The sequence below is a fragment of the Syngnathoides biaculeatus genome, chromosome 1 (genome assembly GCF_019802595.1).
Source record: "Syngnathoides biaculeatus isolate LvHL_M chromosome 1, ASM1980259v1, whole genome shotgun sequence".
NCBI lineage: Eukaryota > Metazoa > Chordata > Actinopteri > Syngnathiformes > Syngnathidae > Syngnathoides > Syngnathoides biaculeatus.
In genome coordinates, this window is record NC_084640.1 from 9,990,630 (window position 1) to 10,016,716 (window position 26,087).

Below are 26,087 nucleotides of genomic sequence, written 5' to 3' on the forward strand. Positions count from 1 at the left end.
ATAATTATTATCATTTATTTGAACGATGAATCCAATAAATACACATAGCATGTATTTCAAAAGTACACATATATAATCTTAAGATAATGCAGGTGCAGCTACAGAGAAGTGTCCAGTGGGCGTATTTCTCAACAATACGCCCAAAGCCACGTGGTTCATTGACTGTAAGTGTATTTTTGCATGAACATAAATTGACTTTTCTGCATTACTGTTATATTTTTTTTTGTTTGTTTTTTTTTTTTTTGGTGCTCAATATGTGGGGAAAATGCGCAGGAAAAACTCGGACGCTCCAACATGGACGCCTGCCTGGATTCAGCGTTCGTCATCGCGTTTTTTTTTTCCTTTTTTTTTTTTTTTTTTCCAGCGTCCCCCTTTTGCGCGTGCATCATGCACTCACTCGCCCGCCGGACTCCTTTCACAACGGAGCGCGATGGCGCTCTCTCACGACTGACTTCTTTTTTTTTTTTAAAGAGGAGATGCGCAGACCGAAAGGGGGCTGCTGATGCGACCACCAGCTCGGCTCCTCTTTGACTCTCTTCCACATCCGCGTCGAGGAGCACCTTTGGGGGGGAGGCAGAAGCAGAAGGAGGAGGAGGAGAAGGAAGGGAGGCAGCGAGAGGGGGCGAACCGAGGATGGAGTTCAAGCATCTGGTGGAGGCGGCCGAGAAGTGGTGCTCGGGGAACCCGTTCGAGCTCATCTTCGCCGAGGAGGACGACGAGAGGCGGCTGGACTTCTACGCGGAGCCCGGCGTCTCCTTCTACGTGCTGTGCCCCGGCGGAACCGACACTTTCGTGAGTGGGCCTCTCCCTCCTCTCTCGATACAGATATACTATACATGCCGCGTGCGCGTGTGTGCGTTCGAACATAGGCGGGGTCCCCACGGACACGGAGGAAGGAATAGATGATGTCATGCGCCCCGTTCCCCCACCCCCTCATATAAAGCACCCCCTGGTTGGATTATGATGCATTACATGTCACATTCCGCTCGCTGCAGTGTCACATTATGCAATCATGCACCAACGCAGATTTGCACCATCATCTCCGAGGCGGAAAAAGACCAGTCGCATAACAATGGCGGCTGGTGAGAGTTCATATACACATGAGTTATATTTCTATTTATTCAACGCTAGGTCGAATCCTGACGTTTGAAAAAGAAGATATAGGGAGAGCAGAATAATCCATGAGGCCTCGCTGCATGGAGATAAACCAACGACATAACGACACTTGCTTATTTACTCAGCTAAACAGATTTGGGCTCTTTCTCGTCAAACTTCTCATGATATTTTCTTTTCAAAATGACTTCACCAATTAATTCATTTGCATCGATATCCGGTTGCGTTCTGCTCCGCTGGCTCGACATGTCAAGCTACTTTATATGACAGATGGATGCGACGTCGAGCACCTTCTTACGTAAATCAACTTTTAACGACAGTCTTTGGTGGAACTACGTCACAACACAAATGAATAACACAACTTGAATCGTCATTAAATACATAATTTTCATTCTAAATAAAATGAAATCGCCACCGGTTAACCGTACATCACCAAAACCATCACTTTTAAGACATTTTTTAAAAATGGTGCTTGTTGACATTCTGTCACCCAGGAGACTAGTCAATAATTTGTAAAAAAATAATATACAAATATGTGGAGGGAACACCATTATCAATTTGTGTAAAAATGTGAAATTGACCAATTTTAGATAAGGAGTTTTTAGTCCCAAATTATTCAAGGTAGCGTGTCGGTGGTGGGGTCGGCGCCCTACTGCCCCCTATAGAGCTCATGCTCCTACGTCACCTACGTCACGTGACTGCCCATATTGCATTGCTCAATGCTAAGTCGGTTAGAGACAACACGAAAGTACGTCTTATAGCTCGACGCCCAGAGTTTTGTCTGATACCGTTAAACAGTTAGAGGGTGATAATAAACGAAGGTATGTGGAAAAATGAAAGACACTTGGCATAAAGGACCCATATTTAACGCCGAAGTCGATGTTTTGATGTTAAGAAATTGGACTATTAACGCGGTTCCGCTTGTCTCGGACAACTGGATCTACACGTGGATCTGGTGAGTAAGTCGTCGAGATTTCCACGTAAAAGTTTGAAAGCGTAGAAATGTCTGGACCCATACAAATACTCCGTTGCTGGATCTGTTCTCAATTAAGAATAAATCCCACATAGTGATAAAGCCACTCCAATTTTTTTAATGCAAATATCAGTATTTAAATAGATGAGCCTGGAGTCGGCTCCTCCCTATTCGGAAGCGTGTTGCGGCCACACGTTAAAGGTTATAGGCATTGTTCTCAAATGACGCCAATGCGTATTTAAAAAAAGAAAATAAACCGCTGGGATAGGCTTCATTCCCCGTACACGGAAGCGTGTTGCAGCCACACGTTAACCTACGTAAACCTCTGTGTGACCGACGGTTTCTTTTCTTTTTTTGACCGGCAATAAGGCGCTGTGAAAATGGTGACGTCACGTGCACGAGCTCTATTGGTCAGCGGCCGTTGGTCAAAAACCATTTGAATGTTCACAGATGACCACATATCATCATCATCATCATCATCATCAGTGCTGTTGCTGACCTGCCGACTCTCTGCCGTCTAACCAGGGCACAATATTAGGAACACCCAAATCAAAATCACATCTTATGTACTCCCTCTAATCGAGCCAAATTACTAAGAAACAGCGATGGGATCAGTCACCGTGATGTCACAAGTATTTCTGGGTCACAAAATGATTACAATGGCACCACTAACATGTCAATCGAGAAAACTGCGAAAGACTTGAATGATGAAGTTATCGTTCTTCTTCTGTGATGTGATGTAAAACTCTTTTTTTTTTCAGTTCACCAAGTGAGATGATTAAAAAAATTGGACAAGCCAATCAAATGGCCTCTTCTCTTCCACACTCATGATACGTGCAGGTGTACCTTGCATAGTGGTCAGGGAGCTGACTTACAGTCCTGTATACACGAAATGACTACATTACGATGAGATTTTATTGTCTCAATGCATCCATCCATCCCACACTTACTCGTCTTTATCTCTTGCTCTACTTTGGAGTGTGACGCCGCATTCTCGTGTAACGCAGGCCAATCGCTCCAGGCCCACACACACACCATTCAGTAACAATCACTGTCGCTATGTAACTTTTTAACACTAAACAGGCCCGATCAATGAAAAACTTTGCACTAAAAATCTTAAAATGGCCGCAGTGCATTCACGGAAAAAAAAAACCATGATCCACTAATGCTAATCGTTATATATTTGGACCATTTTTATAGTATATATTTTGGGAATTTGGTTTGCACTTCCTCTAAACTTGTATTTGTGTTTAGAATTGCGACAACAAACGAGAGTCCACACCGTGTAAGTAAATGTGAGAGTAAATTGAGGACAGATGATTATTTTACCTTCCCGCCTGTTTTGTTTTGCTGGCGAGCAGTTCGATTTTTCTCCTGGAAAATGTGTGCCTCGGTTTAATCGAGGTCAGGAAAGAGTGCACTAGAGGACGCTGCAACACAACGCGTGCTCCTGTTCAAATAACGGCTTTGTGGACGTTTCACTTCTCGACAGTGAGTCAAATCGAGGCTTTTCGATGCCTTGCTCAAGCACGGTTTGCGCAAGGGAGCAGCGTCAAGCCACCGGATGCATGAACATTGTCGGCCGTCACTTCTTGGTACTCCCACACCAGGGTGTATCTGACAAAAGGCGAAGATGCTGATTAAAAACAAACACCCGGGGCCTCCTTCAACTGAGTAAACAACGTGACAACATATTCAAATCAGCTGCTATTATTGTTTTATTCAATTGCCACCTTGCAGCTATTTAGACATTTTGTGCGTGCGTTCCGTGATGAGGGACAAATCCGGTAAAGTTTTTGCCGCTTATCCTCACAAGGGTCACGGGGAGTGCTGGAGCCTATCCCAGCTGTCAACGGGCAGGAGGCGGGGTACACCCTGAACTGGTTGCCAGGGAGACAAACAGCCACACTCACAATCACACCTAAGGGCAATTTAGAGTGTCCAATTAATGTTGCATGTTTTTGGGATGTGGGAGGAAACTGGAGTGTCCGCCCGGAGAAAACCCACGCACGCGTGGGGAGAACATGCAAACTTCACATAGGCAGGGCCGGGATTGAACCCGGGACCTCAGAACTGTGAGGCCAACACTTTACCAGCTGATCCACCGTGCTTCCCCCCAAATGTATTCATCTAAAAAAAATTATCAAAGAAATACACAATGTGATGCCAGTATTTTTTTTTGGGGGGGGGGCTAACATTTTTTGATCCAGCTATTATAAAAGCGTTGATTGACTGACACCGACAAAAATTATTAAAAAAAAACTACAGTACATACACTTAAATAATGATGATCACAATTATCCTCACAAATGTACTTTGTGGGAAAGAGCATTTCATTGTTCCACCTGTCGTTACATGTCTATGGTGCAGAGATAAATTATTTTTAGTCCATAAACAATCATTTTAGGACCAACTGTTTTGATCTGTCTTGTAAATCTATAACTGTCCGGCCTTTGGACTCCAGTTAAACAACACTAAAAAGCAAGAGTGTCCGATGGTGTTTTCCCCTATAAGTGCATCGTCGTTTCCATTTTCTGGATTGTAATGAGGAAGTGGACTTGATGACATCTTACCGTCATCGGACGCACTTTTATTGGCCGTGTACATGCAAATGCTCGAGGACAAAGAGCTCTCTCTCTCTCTCTCTCTCTCTCTCGGCAGCTCGGGAAGTCAGCCATCGCAATTTGATTGCGCGCCGAGGGAAAAGTGTGGAGATATCATTTCCAAGTAGCGCCTCCTAATCCCTTGTGGTCAAATTGCAATAGCTATGGCGGGAGGGCCTTCACCATACATATAAGTTACATTTTTTTACTAGCTAGAGCAGGGCTGTCAAACTCATTTTTGTCGCGGGCCACATTGTACTTGTGGTTTCCCTCGGAGGGCCGTCGTGGCTGTGAAACCATAAAAAAAATCTTTAACCGCCTCATCATATTTACATATGAAATTTATTAGAACTGGTTTTGGAATCAGAATTCAAGGGTAATGGGTTTTTTCCAACTATTGTTGTTCGGTAACACAAAAATGCTTGTAATTTGAAATTTTGAACAAAAAAAAAATCACGGAAGTTGATCCACATGATTTGCCTCCGCGGGGCACGTAAAATCATGCGGTGGGCCGGATCGGGACCCGGGCCTTGAGTTTGACACCAGTGAGCTAGAGGATCATGGGGGGGGGGAGATTCACCATTTTTCTGGATGACTCTTATCATATTTGTGCCGGGTCCACATCGTATTGCTCACCCCTTTATCTGGTCCAACTGCCCCGTTCCACTTTCCCTCGCTTGCGCTGGCTCCGACCCAGGAAACCGCGTAGGCCGCAAACTGGAGCCAGATAACCTGACTTTGCCTCCTGAATCTCAATTTTTTATTTTTTTTTTAATGTTCATCATGAACGTTGTGTTTGTACAGCACGTGTGGAGCGAGAGCGAGGACTGCCTACCGTTCTTACAGCTGGCTCAGGATTATATCTCGTCCTGTGGCAAGAAGACCCTGCTGGAGGTGCTGCAGAAGGTCTTCACGTCCTTCAGGCCTGTAAGATAAACAACGTCGCTTTTTAACACACACTCCCGCATACGCGCTGACCTCGGAATGCCGCGTTGGCGTCTCTCTCAACGCTGGAATAGATAAACAACGCTGAATTACTCATAGAGTCCGTTTTGACGTGAATGTTTTGAATGGGGGTCTGTGACAACTCACTTCATCAGTCACTACAAAAACAGGTAAACTGGGTTAGCTTCACAGTTAAGCTCGTCAATAGCTGGTCAAACATTAACTATTCTTCACGCCGCTTATGTATTTCAGAACAATAAAGTGATATTGTAGACCGGTGATGTTCAAAGTGTTGTACACAGGAGAATCACTTCAGAAGTACAGTTTAGTTGTATTTAACTTAACTTTGCACTAAATCTTTCAAATCTGTTTTTCAACATTCATCTACGGGCAATCCATTTCAATTAAATTATTATTGTAATGGGCAGTTTCCAGTTGTGTAACTGGGGGCGAGATTTGAACGTTGCCTCATGCCGCCACCCTCGAGTTCCTGACCGGAGCTACGCGCCACCTCAACTTGCACTCGCCGTGCGATGTATACAAGCGCACGTTAGCCACGGCTGCTTGTGCTGAGATCATGACTTATTTTTTTTTTATGGAGCGTTACTCTAACACTAAAAGTTATCAGTTTGTAGTTAAGGGAAAAAAAATAGGTGATGAATTTACCCGCAGAACAGTAATAATAGTAATAATTCTGCATCAGCTCTGAATCCTCTCTCGTGCACCTACGTCATAAAATCACGTGACTTTTGTTTACCTCGCCATATTGCCGGTCAAGCTAAGCATTGCTCAATGCTAAGTCGGTTGGAGACGACACGGAAATATGTCTTCTAGCACGACGCCCAGAGACTGTTAATTCACTTGGGCTTGTCTTGGACAACTGGATCTACACATGGATCCGGTGAGTAATTCGTCGAGATTTACACGGAAAAGTTGGAAAGCGTATAAAAGTCTAGACGTATACGAATACTTTGTTGCTGGATCTGTTCTCATTAAGAATAAATCCCACATAGTGACGATTTTGATGGCTCGTGAACGCGGGAGTGTGTTCGGCGACACATTAACCTGTGCCGGAATCCGTCAATCTTTTCAGATAGTATTCAATACAAATAGCAATACTTAAATAAATGACCCCTGGTTTTACACAAACTCGCATTCATTAACTATGATTGAAAAAAAAATGGGATGAAGTCGTCTCCATGGAACGTACACGGAAGCGATTGCGGCCACACTTAACCTCCATGAACCTCTTTTAACACGCATTGTTCACAAATGAGCCAACTTGCCATTATAAATACTATTTGGTCATTTGAGATTGAGACGAATAATTCCTACGTGAAACGAAGCGATCCATTGGACACCATCCATCATGTTTAATTGCTGAAATCCATCAATATTTTCTGGTCTTATCAGCCGGTATTTCATACAATGATGTCTTTGAATATCTATCTCGTCTGTTGTGACAACCAACAGCACAACAGGTCTCGGGTATTGTAAATATTCTCCTCCGATTCAATGTCTCCCACAACGTCGAGCAGCTCTGTTTGACCTGCAATATGGCGCCGTGAAAATGGCTCATGTGTAAATATGTTGTAACTGAGCGAAACGATGACTTCATTTATAATCAGATGATCTCAGTAATCGCTTGACTTGCTGGACATTTTGTCTGAACTCCACTTGACGTTTGCCACGGTAACATGAGAATTGAACATACTGTATGTGATGTACTCCTACCTCTTCCCTCAACTAATTAAAAAAGCTGCAAATCACCGAGTATTGGGGCTACGCTGACGCACGCGCGGGCCTTCCGCTCCCAAGAGTGTTCAAACTCGCCGTTTTCCGTCTCCTCCCGCCAGCTGCTGGGGCTCCCCGACATAGAAGACGAGACGTTCGAGCATTACCACGCCGACGTGGAGGGCGAGCCGGGGCCCGACCACCAGCAGATGGGGGTCAGCCAGCAGTGACGAGCACCCCCGCACACACCCGCCAGAGGAAGGAAGCTGGCCAGGGGTCGTGGAAGGCCTCACTACTGATAAACACACACACACGGGGCCAATTTAGAAGAAAAATTCATCACCATGTTCTTGAATTGAATGTTGCTTTGCTTTCTAAAGGCGCACACTCTGCTGACACTTGTTTGACCCCCCCCCCGCCATCCTGAATTCTCCCTTGACCCCTACCATGCACAGAAACACAACAGGGCTCTGTGACCCACGCCACCACGCAAGTTTCATAATCTTTCACCGTTTTGGGTTAACGTTCCACGGCGACGCGGCACCGCTTGTACTTCCCGGGATTCGAGTGTGACCGTTCACCCACTTTCTCCGCTCGCCTGGTGACAACACGCAAAACAAGCAGCGAGGAGAACGGACGGGCGGCAAACACGCGAGACGGGGACGGGTAGATTTTTCCATTCGCGGCTACTAGGCGGATCTCAAGTGTTTTGAGCGTGATGGGAAAAAAAAAAAAAAGGCATTTTACGCATTTTCACGAGGGGCATGGAGAATTTCTCATATTACATCACCACAAGCAGACATTCCCCCCCCGCCTTCCTTTTGCTATCTTGTGACTGTCACAACAAAAGGCCCTGTGCTGCCGAGTTTGCTCTTCCTGGTTCCCGTGTCACATGACACCCTCGTTTTATCTTCAATGTGTTCTTCCTAGTTGTTGCCTTGCCTCTCCCAAGCACAAGCCGTTCACATACCTTTTAACGGAATGCATACCCAAATATTATGTACACATTTGGTCCTACAAAAGGTACAAAGTTACCTTGGAGTCAGTACATTGGCATATACGATACAGTGTATTGTACGTAGAGGCCCAGAAAGGGACTCCGGTTGTGCACCCCATTATTCCCCCCCAGACAGCATAAATCTCATTTCTGTTGCTATTTGGCGCTCGGAGCCACCCTGCCACCCACCACCGCCTTCAGCACACAGATAGTTCATCTTTAGCCTGCGTTTGTCTCATTCCGGGCCTCTTCCAACGTTCCTCATGGAGTGTATCTTTATTGCGTTTGTCCCAGAGACGTACGTGCGTGCGTGTGTGTGCAATTGTTCCAATAAAGCGTGTGAAACCACTCTTTGGTTGTTGTGTCGATTTCAAAGGGGGCCGATTTTTCTTACGCTTCACTAAATCGCACATTTTCCAAGCTTCGAAAAACGACTCTCTCGAGCACCGGGAAAACGTCTGCCGCACCACCAGTGGCCCCAATCAGACAGAGAAATGGGGGGGGGGGGGGGGGAGAAGCAATTTCTTTTTCATTGTGATGTTTTATATTGCTGTGGCATAATTGCTAATTTTTAAGGTCGTTTAAAAAAAAAAAGCGTCTGTCCTCAAGCACCAGGAAACCTTTAGCACATAAAAAAATTGTATTAGCATGACCCAGAAATGGCAAAAAAAGTAACAATTTTCAGGGGCTCGATTATTTTCTCTCTTAAAATTGCCAGGTTTTCAAGTTGATAAACAACACACAATTTTGGGGCCTCGGGTGCTGTCAAAGCTACACACACAAACAATCAGGGGCCTGGTCCAATGCAGCAATGGAAAAATAATTTATAATAATAAATCAATTATTTTGTGGGTCGATTTTGAATCAATTTGGTCCAGACCGCGGCTATGACTAAATTGTCTTTCTTCTTTTTTTTAATTGCCCAATGTAGCACCACAGTGACTGAGTTGTTACCACATTTGCCTCACAGTAGAGGTTACAGGTTTGATTCTAGTACACATTCGAACAACATAAACAGATTCATTTAAGACTCTAAAAGCCTCTAAGAGGTTAAGGAGTCTATAGGGTTGGAGATTGACTCGCGGTGATGCAGTTACTGCAAGCAAAGGATTAAAATATGAACACGTTGTCCATAAATGTGATAATATGCACGTGCCCGCGATTGATTGCCGACAAGTCTTGACTCAACAACAGGCCGCTGGTCTGTCGCCGTGTGACGACGCAGGCGCCGGACTGGTAAATCAAGTACGGGTCGGAAACGAAACACAATGAATGTGACCTTCAAAATAAGCATTGTTTATTTTAAAGCAAACGAATACACTATTTTATAGGTGGGAAATGGAAACATAAGGCTTAAATTTAAAACCAAACGAAATATGAAGGGCATAAATCTTAACTCAAACGGTTAAAACCGGGGAGTCGCTTTTTTGAGCTTTTGCTTCGAAGGCGGGATAGTGTCCTCTTGACAGACGCTTCCGGTGGGAGGAGGAGGGCAATCCCTGCTTCTATTTTTCTCCTCAGAAGGTCCACAGTCGAGAACAAAAACAAACTTTAACTACGTGGGATGCTTGTCAACTCTCGATCACACGCTCGCACGCCGGAGGACGATCGGCGGATGGCGTCCAGCTGAAGAGATTCTATTTTTCTTTTTTTGCACCTTTGTTTTATTTCGGAAACGAACGAAGAGGGAAGGGCTCTTGTCAATCTAAAAGAAAGAAAGAAAAAGCAACAACAACAAACAAAAACGCCCGTTTGGGAAATTGAAGTTGCGTGTGAGCCAGTCCGCACTTTTAACCACGACAATGGAACTTTAAGATGTTGTCTCGACGCTACAATGTCGCTTTGACTTGCGTCTCCTTTGTTGCTGTCACGTCGTCAGGACGGTAAGCATGTGTTAAGCCCCACTCAAGAGCTTGACGAGCTTCGCCCCTGATCACATAAACAATAGAAAAAAAAAACCCAAACAACAACAAAACAGCATGGGGGCCAAACAAAGCAATTCCGCGTACGACGGCAGAACCCGGGCATATTCCAGCTCCGACCTGCCGTCCGGGAACACCGGCGGAGGGGAGAGGTTCGCTGGTTTCAGGTACACCAATGGACCCGAGGGTCCCCGCATCAGGTACACGGGCGGGGGGCCCACCAGCTCTGGCCTCAGCATACCGGCCGGCGGCAGGCCGGGCTCGCACGCTCTCAATCAAAGTCTGGATGGCACAGATGGTGACGACGAGGGCCAGATGACCCCCGAGGGCCACAGGCTGCTAATAGGGTCCCTACCGGCACATCTGTCTCCACGCCTGCTGACAGGTAAGCTTCAAGATCAGATTGCTCCAGGTCCAAGTTAATTAATGTGCATTATGACATGTCACCGGTCACATTTTTTTTTAATTTTCTGCAAGTAAATGTGCAGGAAAATATGAATATATTGTTCGTAGGTGTGAGTGTGATTGGTCGTTTGTCTCCACGTGCCTGGAGACCATTTCAGGGTGTAACTGCGCTTATCTCGGCCCCCAAAAAAACTCAGCTGCAAAAAGGCCCGAGCTCACCCGTGACCCAAAATGGAGACTCGCTATTCAAAATAAACCAGCGTGTATTTGTTTTGGGTCCGAATACGTCGGCTTCACAGTACTGAGAGGGCATCCGAGGTCGGGTGTTCCTGTGCCTTTTCTGCGGGTACGTGTAGTCAATAAATACATTTTTGAAAAACAAAACATGCATTTTAGATTTTTTTTTTTGGTTTAAATTGTAATATTAAATGTGCAAGTAAATATTGTTTGTTTAGATGTGCCCTGTGGCCCTGGCCTGGCGACCAGTCCCAGCTGTCCCCTGCTTATCTGCCCAAAGTCAGCTGAGGTTAGCCACCGTAACCCTAATGAGGACAAGCAAGACCTAGGGGAAAAAACATTACTATTTTTTTTTAGGTAATTGATTTTCATCCCAAAATTATTCCCCCCCCCCCCCCAAGTTACAAAAATAAATAAAATAAAGCACTTTAAAGTCCTACTGCCCTCCCAAGCCAGGAATGGCAAATAAATCCACTTTTTGATGATTTGCTAAGTTTGTATTTTATTTTTTCAAATAGAAATAGTTTTTGTTTGTTTTTAGAATAGCAGAACAAATAGAATGCCCTGCGGGGCTGCACATAGCCTATGTGCTGCATTTTTCCCACCACTACCTGCTATCCATAGTTCCCTTTTCAACACCCCTCCTCCAGTGCATCTTATCTTTACCATGCATGTGTCCTAACAAAGTGAACGTGAGCGTTTCTTAACAGCCCCACTTGCTTGAATTGTAATTTTCCAGCAGGGCGCACAGCACTTTACAGTACAACAGCCGTCGCCGTGTGACTGCGGCCACAGGTGGTGGTTTTGTTTTAAGAGTCTCCCTCCTTCCCTCCCCTCCCCGCTCTTTAACCGTCTTGCAAAACCGGCCTGTTTTTCACGGCGACCGCGAGAGGGAAGAGTGCATAATGTAGGTCAGCAGATAAGAGCTGCCTGCTGGTTACACATTTGCACACGCACGCACATGCATGCACACTTCCTGGTGGGGCGTGTCCCAAATGAGACAAAACTGAACTTAACCAAAACTGTCACCGTCTCTCCTGCCCCTATATCATACAACAGAAACGTTGTCCATTTCCTTATTCTGACTATTCCTGGTATGACACGACCCGCCCCCATGGTGGCAATTTCCCTCACCAGGATGTCCAATCATTAATGAACAGCAGGTCTTCTCGTCACGTGCCGTTCCTCTTTCCTGGCCTTCCCCGTGCACACATGGTGCACATATGATGCATGGGAGTGCCATTTCCCAATTTGGATTTCATCATACTCCAGCTAGTGGACGCTTGCCCGGTTAATCTGGCTGAGAAGCTGCTCCAAATCCACATATATGGGCTTCAAATTATGACTTGATTAAACACTAAACCGTTCGGTCACATGGTGTTTTTTTTTCCAGAAGAATGTGTTGCGAGGTACATTATGACCTTGCAAAAATTGCAATGAACAGAATGGCTTCAGATAATCGGGTCAAAGGAAAAAAAAATCATGCCATACACGGCAGTTGCATAGTTTCAAGAAGTACATGTTGAGTTGTGTACCTGTCAATCCGAGACCACGTATCTGGGTCTTCTTTCGTATTCCTCTCTGTGTTTGTCTCCTCCCCAGGTTTCCATTGTCCCGTGTGCTCCAAGTTCATGGCGTCGGATGAAATAGAGAAACATCTGCTCATGTGTTTCAGCAAGTCGCGCCTCACCTACAACAGTAAGATTGACACTATTTTCAGGGGGTGGGGGAGAAACGACTACATGTCACCTGCTAGTTTTTATGACAAGGGTACATGTGCAAGACACACTCCAAATAGTTACAAATCTGTGATATAACACATTATAATTACTTAAAGTTTACCATTAAGTGGCATATAAAACAAGAAAATTAAATATTGCATATTATAACACCAAAATGGCAGCACGAGGGATCAGCTGGTATAGCGTTGGCCTCACAGTTCTGAGGTCCCGGGTTCAATCCCGGCCCTGCCTGTGTGGAGTTTGCATGTTCTCCCCGTGCCTGCGTCAAATTGACCCAGGAACATGATTGACATGGTAATCCATAAAATGTAAATTGTTAAAATTTGGTTCAACTTCAACTCATGAAATAGACGCCATGTTTATTGGGGTTTTTCTGACTTTTTTGGGATAACAGAACATTTTGACTCCCAAAATGTGACCCAGCCAAATTATTTACATTAGCATCTTTGAGCGGCTAATCAATAAACATTTATTTTTAGGAGGGGAGTTAAGTTTGAGTTCGGCGGCACGGTGGATCAGCTGGTACAGCTGGTAAATCGTTGGCCTCACAGTTCTGAGGTTCCGGGTTCGATCCCGGCCCCGCCTACGTGGAGTTTGCATGTTCTCCCGGTGCCTGCGTGGGTTTTCTCCAGGCACTCTGGTTTCCTCCCACATCCCAAAAACATGCAACATTAATTGCACACTCTAAATTTGCCCAAGGTATGATTCCGAGTATGGCTGTTTGTCTCCATGTGCCCTGCAATTGGCTGGCAACCAGTTCGGGGTGTCCCCCGCCTCCTGCCCGTTAACAGCTGGGATAGGCTTCAGCACTCCCTGCGACACTTGTGAGGATAAGCGTCAAAAGAAAATGGATGGATGGATCTTCTGGCTGAATGCTCACATCTGTTACCCAACGCCATACATCAATCCCCAATTATTTAAAGATAACTGCCAGTTACGTGCTTTATTTTTCAATAGATTTTTCGTTTCAGTGCAATGATGAGGATCTCGGTCATGTGCAGGTTTCCCCCCCCCCCATATAGCGGGAACGCACTGTTCCGTGTTACTCTGAAGCAGCCCCCGCTTTCTTTTCACTCTTAATTATGTTGCACTACTACAGTAGAACTTGGTGCTATTGCCCCGGTTTGTAGTGTGTTAGTGAGTACTCGTGCTAGGCCAAGCACAGTTGTCATACAGGTCCTGTAATGTGATCACTGCATACCAGTTATTAATGACAACTGCCACGTTGCGTATTCTAAATAGATACGTCGACTAGAAATACACAGTCATAAGCATGCAGGCATAGGATGCATGCGCCAAGAATGTAAGTAACTATGACTTGAAATACACACGAAGCGAAATCAGACTAAAAATCCAACGCCAGTTCAGTCTACTGGCACATGATCACGTGCGCCATATAATTATGTGATTGCTCCTACGCCAGTTATTCATAACCATCACCGTGTATAATAGAAATCAACAGAATGCATCATCCATCCCGTTTATCCCGCTCTTAATGCACACAGGTACTATTATCGCTATGCAAGGTCAGATTTTCTATACATACACGACATTGCTACCAGTAAGTCACGTGACACCCAAGCCCGATATTGACACGTGGGCCTATCACTGCTAAAAATATAGCAAAGGATACTATATGCTTCAGTTCATATTTTTTCTCTATATAGGATACTTTTATGAAAATTCCATTACAATTTACAAAGTAACTCATCTGTTCATTTGATACAACATTTGTGTATTTTTTTTTTTTGTTTGTTTCGATTTCAGAGGACATCCTGTCCAGAGATTCTGGGGAATGTGCCATCTGCTTAGAGGAGCTGGAGCAAGGCGACACCATTGCCAGACTCCCCTGCCTCTGTATCTACCATAAGGGGTAATTTACTCACACAACTGCCAAAACTCGAAACTTGAACTCCCTTAACAGGTTTTTTTTTCCATTGCACTGAGGTCTGGAGACCGACAAAGCCATCATAATTTTTTTTTTCTTGGGCCACTCCTTTGTTTATATACAAACAAATTAGTATATTTGGGTCATTGTCATGCTGGAAGAGCCATCTGAGACTCTTCTCTGTGTTCTTGACGAGGAAAGGTGGTTTTCATCCAGTTTTTGACACAAAAGGGCTCTTCGAAGTCGCCTTCACCCCAAAATTATAACATTTGCACCCCCATGGTTTACTGTGGGCATTGTTCTCGGTGCCATACTCAAGATGTCATCGTTCTCCAAACATAGCACGTTTAATTGATGCCAAAAAGTTTGATTTCATATCACCTTTCTCCCAAGCATATGCAAAATAATTTTGGTTTTTAAAACCTGAACATGTGCCTCAAGTCTACTATGTTACCACCTATTTTCTCGGTCCTGATTGTCTTCAGATTAGGGGTAGCGATATGGCGTAAAATCATAACATGGCGTGAATTGGATCCCCTCAATGTAATGGGGGTATATTATTATTATTATTATATTATGGTATATACTTAAGCGCAAAAATTATACATGTATAAGTCCTAAACAAAGCTAAATTAATTACAAATCCAAAAAATAAAAAACAGCTAGACTAAATTCAAAATTAAAACTCAGCACTCAAAAAAAAAAGAACAGTCATGATATTCTAAATATTTAATAATGTATTAATACACTTTTGACTATATAAACTCCTCCTCCTGGCTGACGTCTGCAGTAAGATACAAATTCATTTCAATTTTTTCAACGTGTTGTGTACCTGCTTACTAGGTAGTAGCTGTTGTATTATTTGATCTCCAGGCCCTCATGAATGAACCTGATAATTTGCCGTTCATTGTTGATGACTTTATGCTGCAACACAGACTGCAACGCAAGCACTTATTTTTGTGTTTTGCTCTTATCTCACAATAACTTAGCAGTCAACCTGACTTCTCAGTCTTCTTCTGTTCTCTCTTCTTTCTCGTGTTGCATGCTCACTTAGTTACTCCTCATCCTCCTTTAATGATAATGATACTTGTCAGGAGTGTCGCCTATTCGCCGCTATGCAGACAAAGATTAGCGACTTAGAAGGGATGTGGCACAGCGTCTATCCAGTGCGGTGCAAGTTAGCATTCCCCTGGTAGATCCTAACCATTTTCACATTGCGGCAGACACGATGACGCAGACAAGTGGCCTCGCGATTGGTCGGCACGGTCTGATTCTATGTAAAGCAGGCCAAATTTACGTCTTTACGTCTTCAGATCATGACATATTTGCTGATGTCGACTTTGAGGCCGCCCCCTTACCTTTGTCATAATCCTCCTCGCTCCACGAGGCAAGATCTCACGCAGAGCTCCAGATTAGGGGCCGTTGATGATCTTGTCGTCTTCCGCGTTATGTTGTCGCCATCCCCTTTGCTGATGGTTTTGTAACTCGTTCGAACCGCAGACATCATTTGAGAGCTCTTTAGTCTTGGCCAGCATGGTCTAGACATGGACCGTATAAATGGAAGATGTGAAATATATTCCAAAAGGCGTATATAGACAACCAACTGTTCAGTCACTTTCACACCTATAGGCAATTTAGAGCATGGGTGTCAAAACTCATTTTTCTCACGGGCCACATTATTGTTCCGCTTTCCCTGAGAGGGCCATTATGACTGTGAAACAATACAAATATTACCGTCAATTTAGAGTTCAGTAAGATAAATATCCTCCTCTACTACTATTCATTTCGGACCGACTCTTTTTCAAATAGCTACAAGCGATGACACTTAAAAGAAAAACTTATTTACCTTGGCAAGCAAACATTGAGTCAGTGCTTAAGGAAACATTCACATTCCAAACCGCTTAATCCTGCAAGTTGCTTGGGTCAAACTTCACGCATTCCGACATTTGACAGGAATCAAAATACCATGTCTTTTTTTTTTTAAACCCTGAAATGTTAGTTCTTTTATTTAGTCAAGTGGCTCAACATGCAGAAACAAAAAAATCATTATTTTCTACAGGTGCTATATAAAGTTTGCGTACACTAAAACTGTTTTGGGTCCAGGGATGAGAATGACCGATTTGGAAAAACACTGAAAATGTCTGCCTTCGGGGGTTCAAAGGGGGGTGTGCCCCCCTTTGGGCACAATTTTTTATTTTTTTTTATAAAACACACTGTAAAATGGTGACCTCTGGTTACTTCTAATAGTGTAAATATAGGGCAATCATAATATTTTGAAAACTTAAAATATGAGTCCAAACCACCAAAATAATTTTGCCAAACTTCAGACATAAACACGTAGACTGAGTGAAATTTATATCAAACAGGCTACTGCACTTACATGTTATACTTCAGAAATAAGTACACATTTGTTTATATATAAAAAGAGAAAAAAAAAAAAAATATATATATATATATATATATATGAGAGAGAGAGAGATCATTAAATATAAAAGTGAGTGATAAAATGCGTGATCTACAGGGCCAGTGCTATACAGAGGCCTAATCGTAATAACAGTTGTCAATTATATAATATTTGAGAAATTTATGTCCAACTTAACTTTATGTTTCCTGGATATTTTTTGCTCCTATCGGAACAGAGTGCACGGCACTTTGCCGGGAACGTCCACTTTTTGTATGTGTTCAGTTAGACATGTTGTTGATACAGTTTTCGTTCCTATCTGCACAATTACAATTTTTTCAAGCCATGCCCATCTGAAACAGTTTTTTTTTTTTTACCCCGTGGTTTTTATCAATTTCCCTGGAACGATCTTCATCTTTTCGCCATACTGGCAAACGTGCAGACCGCTCGATAACATATGCGTACGTATGTCTATGAGATATATCTATGCCATAGTAAACAGAATGCTTCTCTATGAAATGTTAACATCAGAGTGAAAATACTGATGAAATACCACCAAAATCCTGCCAGAAATCAGAATCTTGTCCTAATTATAAACACCAATTTCAATGCAAACAGATAGCAATGCCGTTTTCCGCTATCACAGCTGTTAACTTATTTCACGACGAGTGTTGCCGATTGATGCTGGCGGCCTAGCTTGATCACAGATCTTGATCAACGGATTTACACGTTTCAGAAAAATGACATTTTCAGCTGAAAAAACTGAATCCCGCGAATCTGCGGAAAATTCCCATCCCTGTGTGTCAAATTTGACCCATGTCCTCTAAACCGGATTTTAGATCTACCAGTGCATATTAAACCAAGGAAAATGTTGGTAATTGTGGGTATCCTAAAACTGTAGATGCCAGCTATGTATTTTTTTATGGATCAGTGGTCACAGCTTAAGAGGGATCTTGAAACCATCCTGAGAACTGTTTGTACAAATGCAGGGTAAATATAAAGTGGAATGTGTCATCTTTAATCCAAACTTCTACATAATTCTTTGTTGTTTTTTTTTGTTTCCAGGTGTATAGACGAGTGGTTTGAAGTGAATCGCTCATGTCCGGAGCACCCCTCCAACTAGCAACCAGTACAGCGAATCAATCTACTGTGCTCCACCTTATTTTTAACACTGTACGTTCCAGTGTTGTAATTATGTTTAAGTGCTCATCAGGGATTGTAAAACATGATTGTGTAGCGGATTATTCGTGCAGCCTCGCGGGAGAGATGTCGACGGATATTGGATGGATTTTATTCGAGTTTGGTTCAGTGTGTTGTGGAAAGCGCGAGGGGAAACTACTGGCGGAGTCCGCTCGCGCCTCCATAGCGAATGTTCATCGGGCCCTCTGCTGGCTGGAGCCTTTCCCGAAAAACTGGGATCTGGTGGAAGGAACTGTGTTGTGACGGGAGAGTAATGTGACATTTCAATAGAGATTTTTCTGGTTGTTGTCATTGCCTGTTCTGTCCCGGCTGTAATGTGAAGAAAACAAAAACAAAAACAAAAAAAAAAACAACAGCCATACAGGATACAAGATGCCTACATCAGCTTTAAGGGATGATTAGCATTGATGGCAGTTCATAACTTTTTTCCCCCAATATTAAAACAAATGTGTCATAGACCAAATAGTCTTAACATGAAAAAAAAAGGTAATCACTCAGCTGTTCTGAACCACATCCATGCAATTGTGTGGCATGTAGAGAGTGGACTTGACGACAGGCTCGGACATATCTTAAATGGTGATTCGTACGCTCTTTGAAAAGGAGTGTCATAATATGCTGCTATGTCATAGACTGGAAAGTTTCCTATAACCTTTGGATCTTTGTTCAGTGTCATTTCTATTTGTACTGTAAGGAATTGCACAAGAAAATAAATGTTTTGTCATTGTGTCTCTTTACATCATGCGATGTGGATTTGAAGCAATAAAAGCTTTAATGTGCTATCAAGTTAAAAAAAAAACGCTTAAAAAAGACATACATACCTGAAATATATTATGTATTGCTCCACAATAATAAGGCTCATGATACTCTGGGTGTCTAGGTATTGAATGTATACCCAAATCAGTGTCAAGAATTTGAAGCCACTACAAAGGTTATCAGTACACCGCTGGGCAGATAGGCAATTTGTCACAACTTAAGGAGCTAAGAAGTTAGTAGCTATTTTTTTGTTGTTGTTGCATCATCATTTGCAGCACGTAGTCACACTTTTGCCTCCTGTCTTTCACTATTTTCTCTAATTTTCTGTGCCAAGAGCCCTCAGCGTTAAATGACTGACGTCGCCGTTGTGGGCTTCTGTCGCGTGTCGATGACGTACCCAACGCGACAGCACCCGGGCAAAAAGCTAGTCTGGAAATAGTAAACACGCTTCATTTTGCTTCTTTAAACCACTCGTTTCGCCGAATAATATATTGTGCCAAGATATTTAGGTAAGTGTCTCAACTTTAACGCATTTTAAACTGTAGGTTGATAGGTTTTGGTGTTTTAAACCAAAACGTCTCAATATAGTCCGATATATTAGCCATTAGGCTAACATTGCCACACTCACCTCGCGTTGTTTGACATCAATGCTCTTTACGCAATTACGCAACGAAAGCCAAATTAAACTATAAATATTTATGATCCAACCAACATTTTTGTTTGATTTCAGGAGCTAGGAGTCGAAAGCGACGTTTGAAAATGTCGTACATGCTACCGCATCTTCACAATGGCTGGCAGGTCGACCAAGCCATTCTGTCCGAAGAGGACCGAGTGCTCGTCATCCGCTTCGGGCACGACTGGGACCCGACATGTATGAAAATGGACGAGGTTCTGTACAGCATCGCCGAAAAGGTTCGTGGAGTATTTTAGCAAAACTCTTTGTGTTGCCTAGCATTGGCTCGCGTGACGTCGGTATATAAAACCTCAATAGCACCGATTAAGACGATTGTAGATTTGAAAGGGGCTACACTACGGACAGTTGACTTTTGACAGTTGTGTACCTTCAGTGGAGTCCCACTCGACGAAATGTGGTGTTTAGAGCCAGAAGAAACCTGCAGAGAAGCCCCCAGAAGAAGCTCCAGTTATCATTTTTCCCACAGAGCAGAGACCATAAAATTCTACGCACACGACATGAGTTTGAGTAGCTGTTCGCTATTTGCAACTCCCTTGCTCCATCCCCAGTTGCTATGGTAACAGGTGAATAGTTAGTTGCTCGAGGCGGACCTGGCCCTTAAAAGCAAGCTAATTTCAGCAACTCTTGGAGTCGTCACAGATATGCTCGGACACCTGAGAACTGCCAGGGGGAGAAAAATGCATGATTTTTCGCCATTAACCACTTCACTGCTCTCCCAGGTCAAAAACTTTGCCGTCATCTACCTGGTAGACATTACAGAAGTGCCCGACTTCAACAAGATGTACGAGTTATACGACCCTTGCACTGTCATGTTCTTTTTCAGGTAAAGGACTGAGTCATTTGACGATATTTAAATGTATTAAAACTCCTGCCTGTCTCACAATTATTGCCATTTTTTTTTTAATCCAGAAACAAGCACATCATGATTGATTTGGGAACTGGCAACAACAACAAGATAAACTGGACAATGGAGGACAAGCAGGAGATGATAGACATTGTTGAGACTGTGTACCGGGGAGCAAGAAAAGGACGAGGTCTGGTGGTGTCGCCCAAGGATTACTCCACGAAATATAGATATTAATTTCATTCTGTTGACACATTTGTAGGATTTTTGTTAGTTGATATTTTTAAACTTTTTCTTTTTGTTTGTTTCATTGAGTTTTTCCGACAGCACGGTGGGGCAGCTATAAAGCGTTGGCCTTACAGTTCTGAGGGCCGCGCCTGTTTGGAGTTTGCATGTGGTAAATTGCTCCGAGGTGTGATTGCAAGTGCGACTGTTGTCTATCTCCATGTGCCCTGCGATTAGATGGCAACAAGTTCAGGGTGTACCCCGCCTCCTTCCCGTTGACAGCTGGGATAGGCTCCAGCACTCCCGCAACTTTTGTGAGGATACGTGGGTACGAATAAGGATGGATGGATGAGTTTTTCTGTTTATTTCCAGTTGAAGGACTTGTTTCTTGGTGCTCAATCATCATCATCATAAAAGTTATATATAGGTATAAATTGGGAAAATTGTTCCTGTTTTGTGGTCTTTTAATAACTGTGTGTAATTGGACAAACATTCAAAAATATTTTTATTCTTACAAGTTGATCTTTTTAGTTTTGTCACACACGTTTAGTCATTGAATATCCGTGCATCGTAGCAAATATTCCACCAGATGGCGCCAAAGTGAACTGTTCCCCGTGCTTGTCCAACAAGTCAATGTGCTGTATTGCAGTCATTAAAAAATGATTTCTGGACAACCAAAAGTTCAACATTTTAAAAAAAATGTTATTTTTTTTGTGGTCAATTTTTTCATTTGATGTAAATTGTCATTTTTTTTTAAACAAAAAGGTTCTGGCAGTACCAGCGCCACAATTGAAAAACAAATGTTTTCAATAATTGATAATGTGGAGGACCCCTTTTCCCAAGTGACATTTTCCTCTGCTGTATGTAATCAATACGTTTTAAACATTCATCTATCCAACCACTTTCTGTAAGGTCACAGGTGATCTGGAGCCTATCCCAGCTGACTTTTGGGCCTGAGACAGGGGACACCCCAGACTGGTCACCAGCCAATAGATCGCAGGATACATTTAGAGCAACAACCATTCAGACATCTAGACAAGTGATAGTTTTCAATGAACCTCTTATGCATCCTACCTGTGAATGGCTTTCAATATTCCCTTCAGTTGCCTGGTGATCAAGGTCCAGTTTGTCCATGAGTGGAATGAGAATATGCGGGATAGAAAAAGAAGGGAAGTCAAGAATATTTCAGCAATGTGAAACCGTAAAACCAACCACCATTAAGTTATAAAAACAACCAAAACCGCACTGGAATTATTTCATTTTCTTAAAAGCCCAAAATATTAAACACACCAATATTTTTCGATAAAACCAACATTTTGTAAAGAGTGACTGGAGTCCAATACGAAAGATCTACATTGCCATTTTTTTCCCCCGGAAATTAACTCTACCGCCACATCCCTATTTACACCCCCTGGGGGCCCCTCTTGTCCTTTCCACTTACATTAACCTACAAAGGTTTGGCATGTATTTGTCTGTGATTGCGGCCAACCCCCCCATGTACAGTACACTGCATACAACAGGGTCAATTGGGCATCATCACGCATTGTTCTGGTGGCCATCTAGTGAATGAACATTTAATTGTTCTTCCTCTTATTGTACATCGCTGGAAAAAATAGATGTACGTAGCTGCAATATTTGTAGTAACTAAATACATTTTCGGCCAATTTCCCATAGCAACATCGACTTATCTCTCACAATACCCTAATGTGCATCCGGTCTTTATGCGGACTCTAGAGTCCAAATCCTAAAGCCATGGTAATCCGTGATCTGTTTTCAACTGATAGCGGATCGCTACCAAGAGGGGTGTTGTAAAACTGTGAGTAGGGGCGCCCAAGGGGGGAGACATGTTGGCATCCCTCTATAGTTGAATACTAAACCGAATATAGGGGGGAGGGGAGACAGGGGAGTTGCCACCCTAAGCATCCTTCTATCAGCAGTGACACATAATAATGCCTTTTATTTCCTCTTACTTTGAATACGTAACATGTCGACCTACACTTGTATACATACTTAGTTACTGCCAACTTTTATAACTGACAGGTGGAGCATGCCATCAAAATCTTCCTCTCCTTAATACAGTGCAGTCGTCCTGTCCCATGTGCAGAAAAATCACCCCCAAAGCGTGATGCTACCACCCCCCATGCTTCACAGTAGGGATGGTGTTCTTGGGACGGAACTCATCATTCGTCTTCCTCCAAACACGGTTAGTGGAATTATGACCAAAAAGTTCAATTTTTGGTCTCAACTGACCACAAAACCGTCTCCCATGACTCATCTGTTTCATCCAAATGGTCATTGGCCAACTTAAGACGGGCCTTGACATGTGCTGGTTTAAGCAAGGGAACCTTCCGTGCCATGCATGACGTCTTAGTGTATTACCAACAGTCACCTTGGAAACGGTGGTCCCAGCTCTTTTCAGGTCATTGACCAAGTCCTGTTGTGTAGTCCTGGGCTGATTCCTCACCTTTCTCAGGATCATTGAGACCCCACGAGGTGATATCTTGCATGGGGCTCCACTCCGATTGAGACTGACCGTCATGTTTAGCTTCTTCCATTTTCTAATGATTGCTCCAACAATGGACCTTTGTTCACCAAGCTGCTTGGCAATTTCTTGTACTTCTTGAGTTGTACAAGTTTGTCTCTAGTGTCTTTGGACAGCTCTTTGGTCTTGGCCGTGTTCCAAGTTTGAGTCTTACTGATTGTATGGGGTGGACCGGTGTCTTTATGTAGCTAACGACCTGACACAGGAGCATCTGTTCAGGATAATACATGGAGTGGAGGAGGACTAACAGGTCTTTGAGGGTCAGAATTCTAGCTGATAGACAGGTGTTCAAATACTTGTTTGCAGCTGTATTACACAAATAAATCGTTAAAAAAAATCATATATTGTGATTTCTGGATTTTTTTTTTTTAGATGATCTCTCTCACAGTGGACATGCACCTACAATGGAAATTTCAGACCCCTCCAAGATTTGTAAGTGGGAGAACTTGCAATATAGCAGGGTGTTCAAATACTTATTTTCTTCACTGTACTCTACAAACTATCCCAAAAGGCAACTTTACCGCTCCTTCAACACAGCCATGTAATCACTACCATCTCTATCAAATTATATCATTGCAGGCACACACCAGGGAACAATATCGAGCCCCATACATTGCCCCTCATACCTTCAAAGGAAGTTGATTGGGAGTCACAGCAGAGGGATGAGACAAGAGCTGAATCCAAATCTAAGATGGTGGGAATGGGGGGGGGGGGGCTCTCAGTGGCTTTGTGTCGCCTAAAGGTCGGAAGAGATTAAAAAGATGATGTTTCGGGGAGATAAAATGCTGACACAAACATCATTCTTTCCATTTTCAGAGACACATTTAGCAGTCAGCTTAACGCGCCTCTTCGTCTGCCTTTCGCTCCACTCGGGGTACTGTGACTAAACAGATTTGCGTCTCTCTCTCTCTTTTCAAAGGGGTGTCATTCTCCCAATCTGCACCACCGCGAGATGTCTATTTCAGTGGTCGGAAGTAACCGAGTACAGATACTTTACTCCTCTACACGAATAGGTTTTTTTTTTCCCCACGGAATGGCAATCAAGCAAGGCAAAACCCAGATCAGTGCTTCTAATTTTACCAGAGTACGCAGAGTCGCTAGCTGTCTTTTCCAAGTTAAGCTAAAACTTCGTGAGTACTTTTACTTGAAGTGAAATAGCTGTGCTGGAAGAGATGTGTCGGTACAACTTACACACACACACACACGCCGAGTCAACACCACACCAGGCTTTCCTCGCATGCAACCCCCGTTTTTTTTTTTTTTTTTTATTGGAGCCCAATTAGCACCTGCTCGCTCCTCGCGGGGAGGCCGCCCGGGCCGGGCCTCCTGCTGCACGGGAGGTGCGATGCTGAGAAGTGCCGCAGCTGAACCAACACGGCCACCCCTCGCAAACACACGGAAATACACGCACGCGCTCAAATTGGGGCCAACTCCGTTTTGTCCCATTTCAAGCTCCGGCGCAGGAAATTAGAATCGCAGGCGAGCGGTTGCAAAAATATTTTGCTCTGTCAAGGCTAAATCCGCGTTGCTCATAAGACGTCTGAACGTGTCATGTCAGTGGTTAAAAAAAGTTTAATATTGGCTGGAAAAAATAAGAGGGACATGTTATGGATTATGAGTATATTTGTGTTGTTGAAACACAACATTAGTGGAAGAAAAACATTATTACTGTAGTAAGACACAGTTGTCTGTATTAGTGAGGACAAGGAGCATACTAGTACATGGATGGACCTTTAAAGGTCAACTGCCATGAAATGCATAATTTTTAGTATGTTATTAATAAAAAAAACATCAGCCGGTATGGGCCCATCTGGTTTTTTTTTCCACCACAAAAGGGTTAGGAAGTGACGTACAGGGCAGTAGCGCATTCAGGCGCGCTCGTATGTTTCTACTAGTTTTACCCGCTGGAAAGTAGCTCATTGTTCCTTGGTGTTAGCCAAAATGTCGGCTCGTTGTATTGCTGGCTATTGCTCAAACACTCGGGAGGATGGATTCGCTCCTCATACTTTTCCAAAAGACCCGGTTCGTCGTGAAAAATGGATTCCACGGGTGCAAAGGACGAGAGCTTCGTGGGTTCCAAATGACAGGTAGGTGTGTATACAGCTACTAAAAAAAAAGTAATAATTGGGGAGGGACGTAATCCCTGAGTCAGGGGTGCTAAATGTGTCGATGTGGCAAACCAGCTGAAGCCGTAATCGGCGGACAAGTGCCGCAGAGGTGGCTCGTTGTCGTCGCTCGTGGCCGCGGGCGCCGTTGTTCATCACCGCCGCGGAGGTGGATCGGGCGGGGAGGTGGTTTGGCTGCATGTGGTTTGACCGTGATCCGCATATCATCTAAATGTGGTCCAAAACGATAGGTTAATATTGCACCGGTCACTTCACTCGGTTGTGAGATGTTCTCTTCTTCGAAAAGAGCTTCCATGGCAGAAGGGGGGGGGGGGGGTTGGAAAAATCCGAATATTTCTGCTGTTCATATCCCATAGTAGGTGGCACAGCGTGTTTCCAATAGCGAATGTCCCAGTGTGACGTCACGGACAGAAGATGCGACCACTTGAATGTCGAATGGGACTTCCGCAACTTTGCGCATGGATGACGCGCTCTCCACTCATGTTTATTTTTTCGTATAGACATTGACGTGAATAATGTTATATGTATTTTTCATAACAATATCTAATTAAGAATGTTTATAGGAACGGCAGCGGACCTTTAAGATGAATATCAAGAGGATCCAATAAATGCCGAAATAGCTTTCCATTCACTCCTGGACTCTGAAGACTCAATCTGGAGCTCCATCAGACTTCTGTCTCTCTAGCAGTCTTCATCCCGCCTCCCCTACCCCAAAAGCATCCCTATCAGAGCCTGTGCACCCC

At 43.6% G+C, this 26,087-nt stretch overlaps 3 protein-coding genes across 3 annotated transcripts; all 3 read left to right on the forward strand.

The window, feature by feature from the left end:
- Positions 1-348: 348 nt before the first annotated feature.
- Positions 349-7,631, forward strand: mturn (maturin, neural progenitor differentiation regulator homolog (Xenopus)). Its single transcript, XM_061815020.1, has 3 exons — positions 349-792; positions 5,494-5,616; positions 7,491-7,631. Exons 1-3 carry the CDS (start codon positions 634-636, stop codon positions 7,596-7,598), a joined length of 390 nt encoding a protein of 129 aa, XP_061671004.1. The 5' UTR covers positions 349-633; the 3' UTR covers positions 7,599-7,631.
- Positions 7,632-9,590: 1,959 nt separating this feature from the next.
- Positions 9,591-18,894, forward strand: LOC133498312 (E3 ubiquitin-protein ligase ZNRF2-like). Its single transcript, XM_061815000.1, has 4 exons — positions 9,591-10,672; positions 12,532-12,627; positions 14,439-14,544; positions 18,026-18,894. The coding sequence occupies exons 1-4, from the start codon at positions 10,345-10,347 to the stop codon at positions 18,081-18,083; spliced, it is 588 nt and encodes a 195-aa protein (XP_061670984.1). The 5' UTR covers positions 9,591-10,344; the 3' UTR covers positions 18,084-18,894.
- A 372-nt stretch (positions 18,895-19,266) lies between these two features.
- txnl4a (thioredoxin-like 4A) lies at positions 19,267-21,123 on the forward strand. The gene is made up of 4 exons (XM_061815012.1): positions 19,267-19,422; positions 19,644-19,825; positions 20,327-20,430; positions 20,517-21,123. Exons 2-4 carry the CDS (start codon positions 19,673-19,675, stop codon positions 20,686-20,688), a joined length of 429 nt encoding a protein of 142 aa, XP_061670996.1. The 5' UTR covers positions 19,267-19,422; positions 19,644-19,672; the 3' UTR covers positions 20,689-21,123.
- The last annotated feature ends 4,964 nt before the right edge of the window (positions 21,124-26,087 follow it).

Coding starts and splice junctions, on each gene's coding strand:
- mturn (XM_061815020.1), top strand. CDS start 634: ATGGAGTTCAAGCATCTGGTGGAGGCGGCCGAGAAGTGGTGCTCGGGG. Junction 793..5,493: donor CCGGCGGAACCGACACTTTC/GTGAGTGGGCCT, acceptor GTGTTTGTACAG/CACGTGTGGAGCGAGAGCGA. Junction 5,617..7,490: donor TCTTCACGTCCTTCAGGCCT/GTAAGATAAACA, acceptor TCCTCCCGCCAG/CTGCTGGGGCTCCCCGACAT.
- LOC133498312 (XM_061815000.1), top strand. CDS start 10,345: ATGGGGGCCAAACAAAGCAATTCCGCGTACGACGGCAGAACCCGGGCA. Junction 12,628..14,438: donor GTCGCGCCTCACCTACAACA/GTAAGATTGACA, acceptor TTTCGATTTCAG/AGGACATCCTGTCCAGAGAT. Junction 14,545..18,025: donor CTCTGTATCTACCATAAGGG/GTAATTTACTCA, acceptor TTTTGTTTCCAG/GTGTATAGACGAGTGGTTTG.
- txnl4a (XM_061815012.1), top strand. CDS start 19,673: ATGTCGTACATGCTACCGCATCTTCACAATGGCTGGCAGGTCGACCAA. Junction 19,826..20,326: donor TGTACAGCATCGCCGAAAAG/GTTCGTGGAGTA, acceptor CTGCTCTCCCAG/GTCAAAAACTTTGCCGTCAT. Junction 20,431..20,516: donor ACTGTCATGTTCTTTTTCAG/GTAAAGGACTGA, acceptor TTTTTAATCCAG/AAACAAGCACATCATGATTG.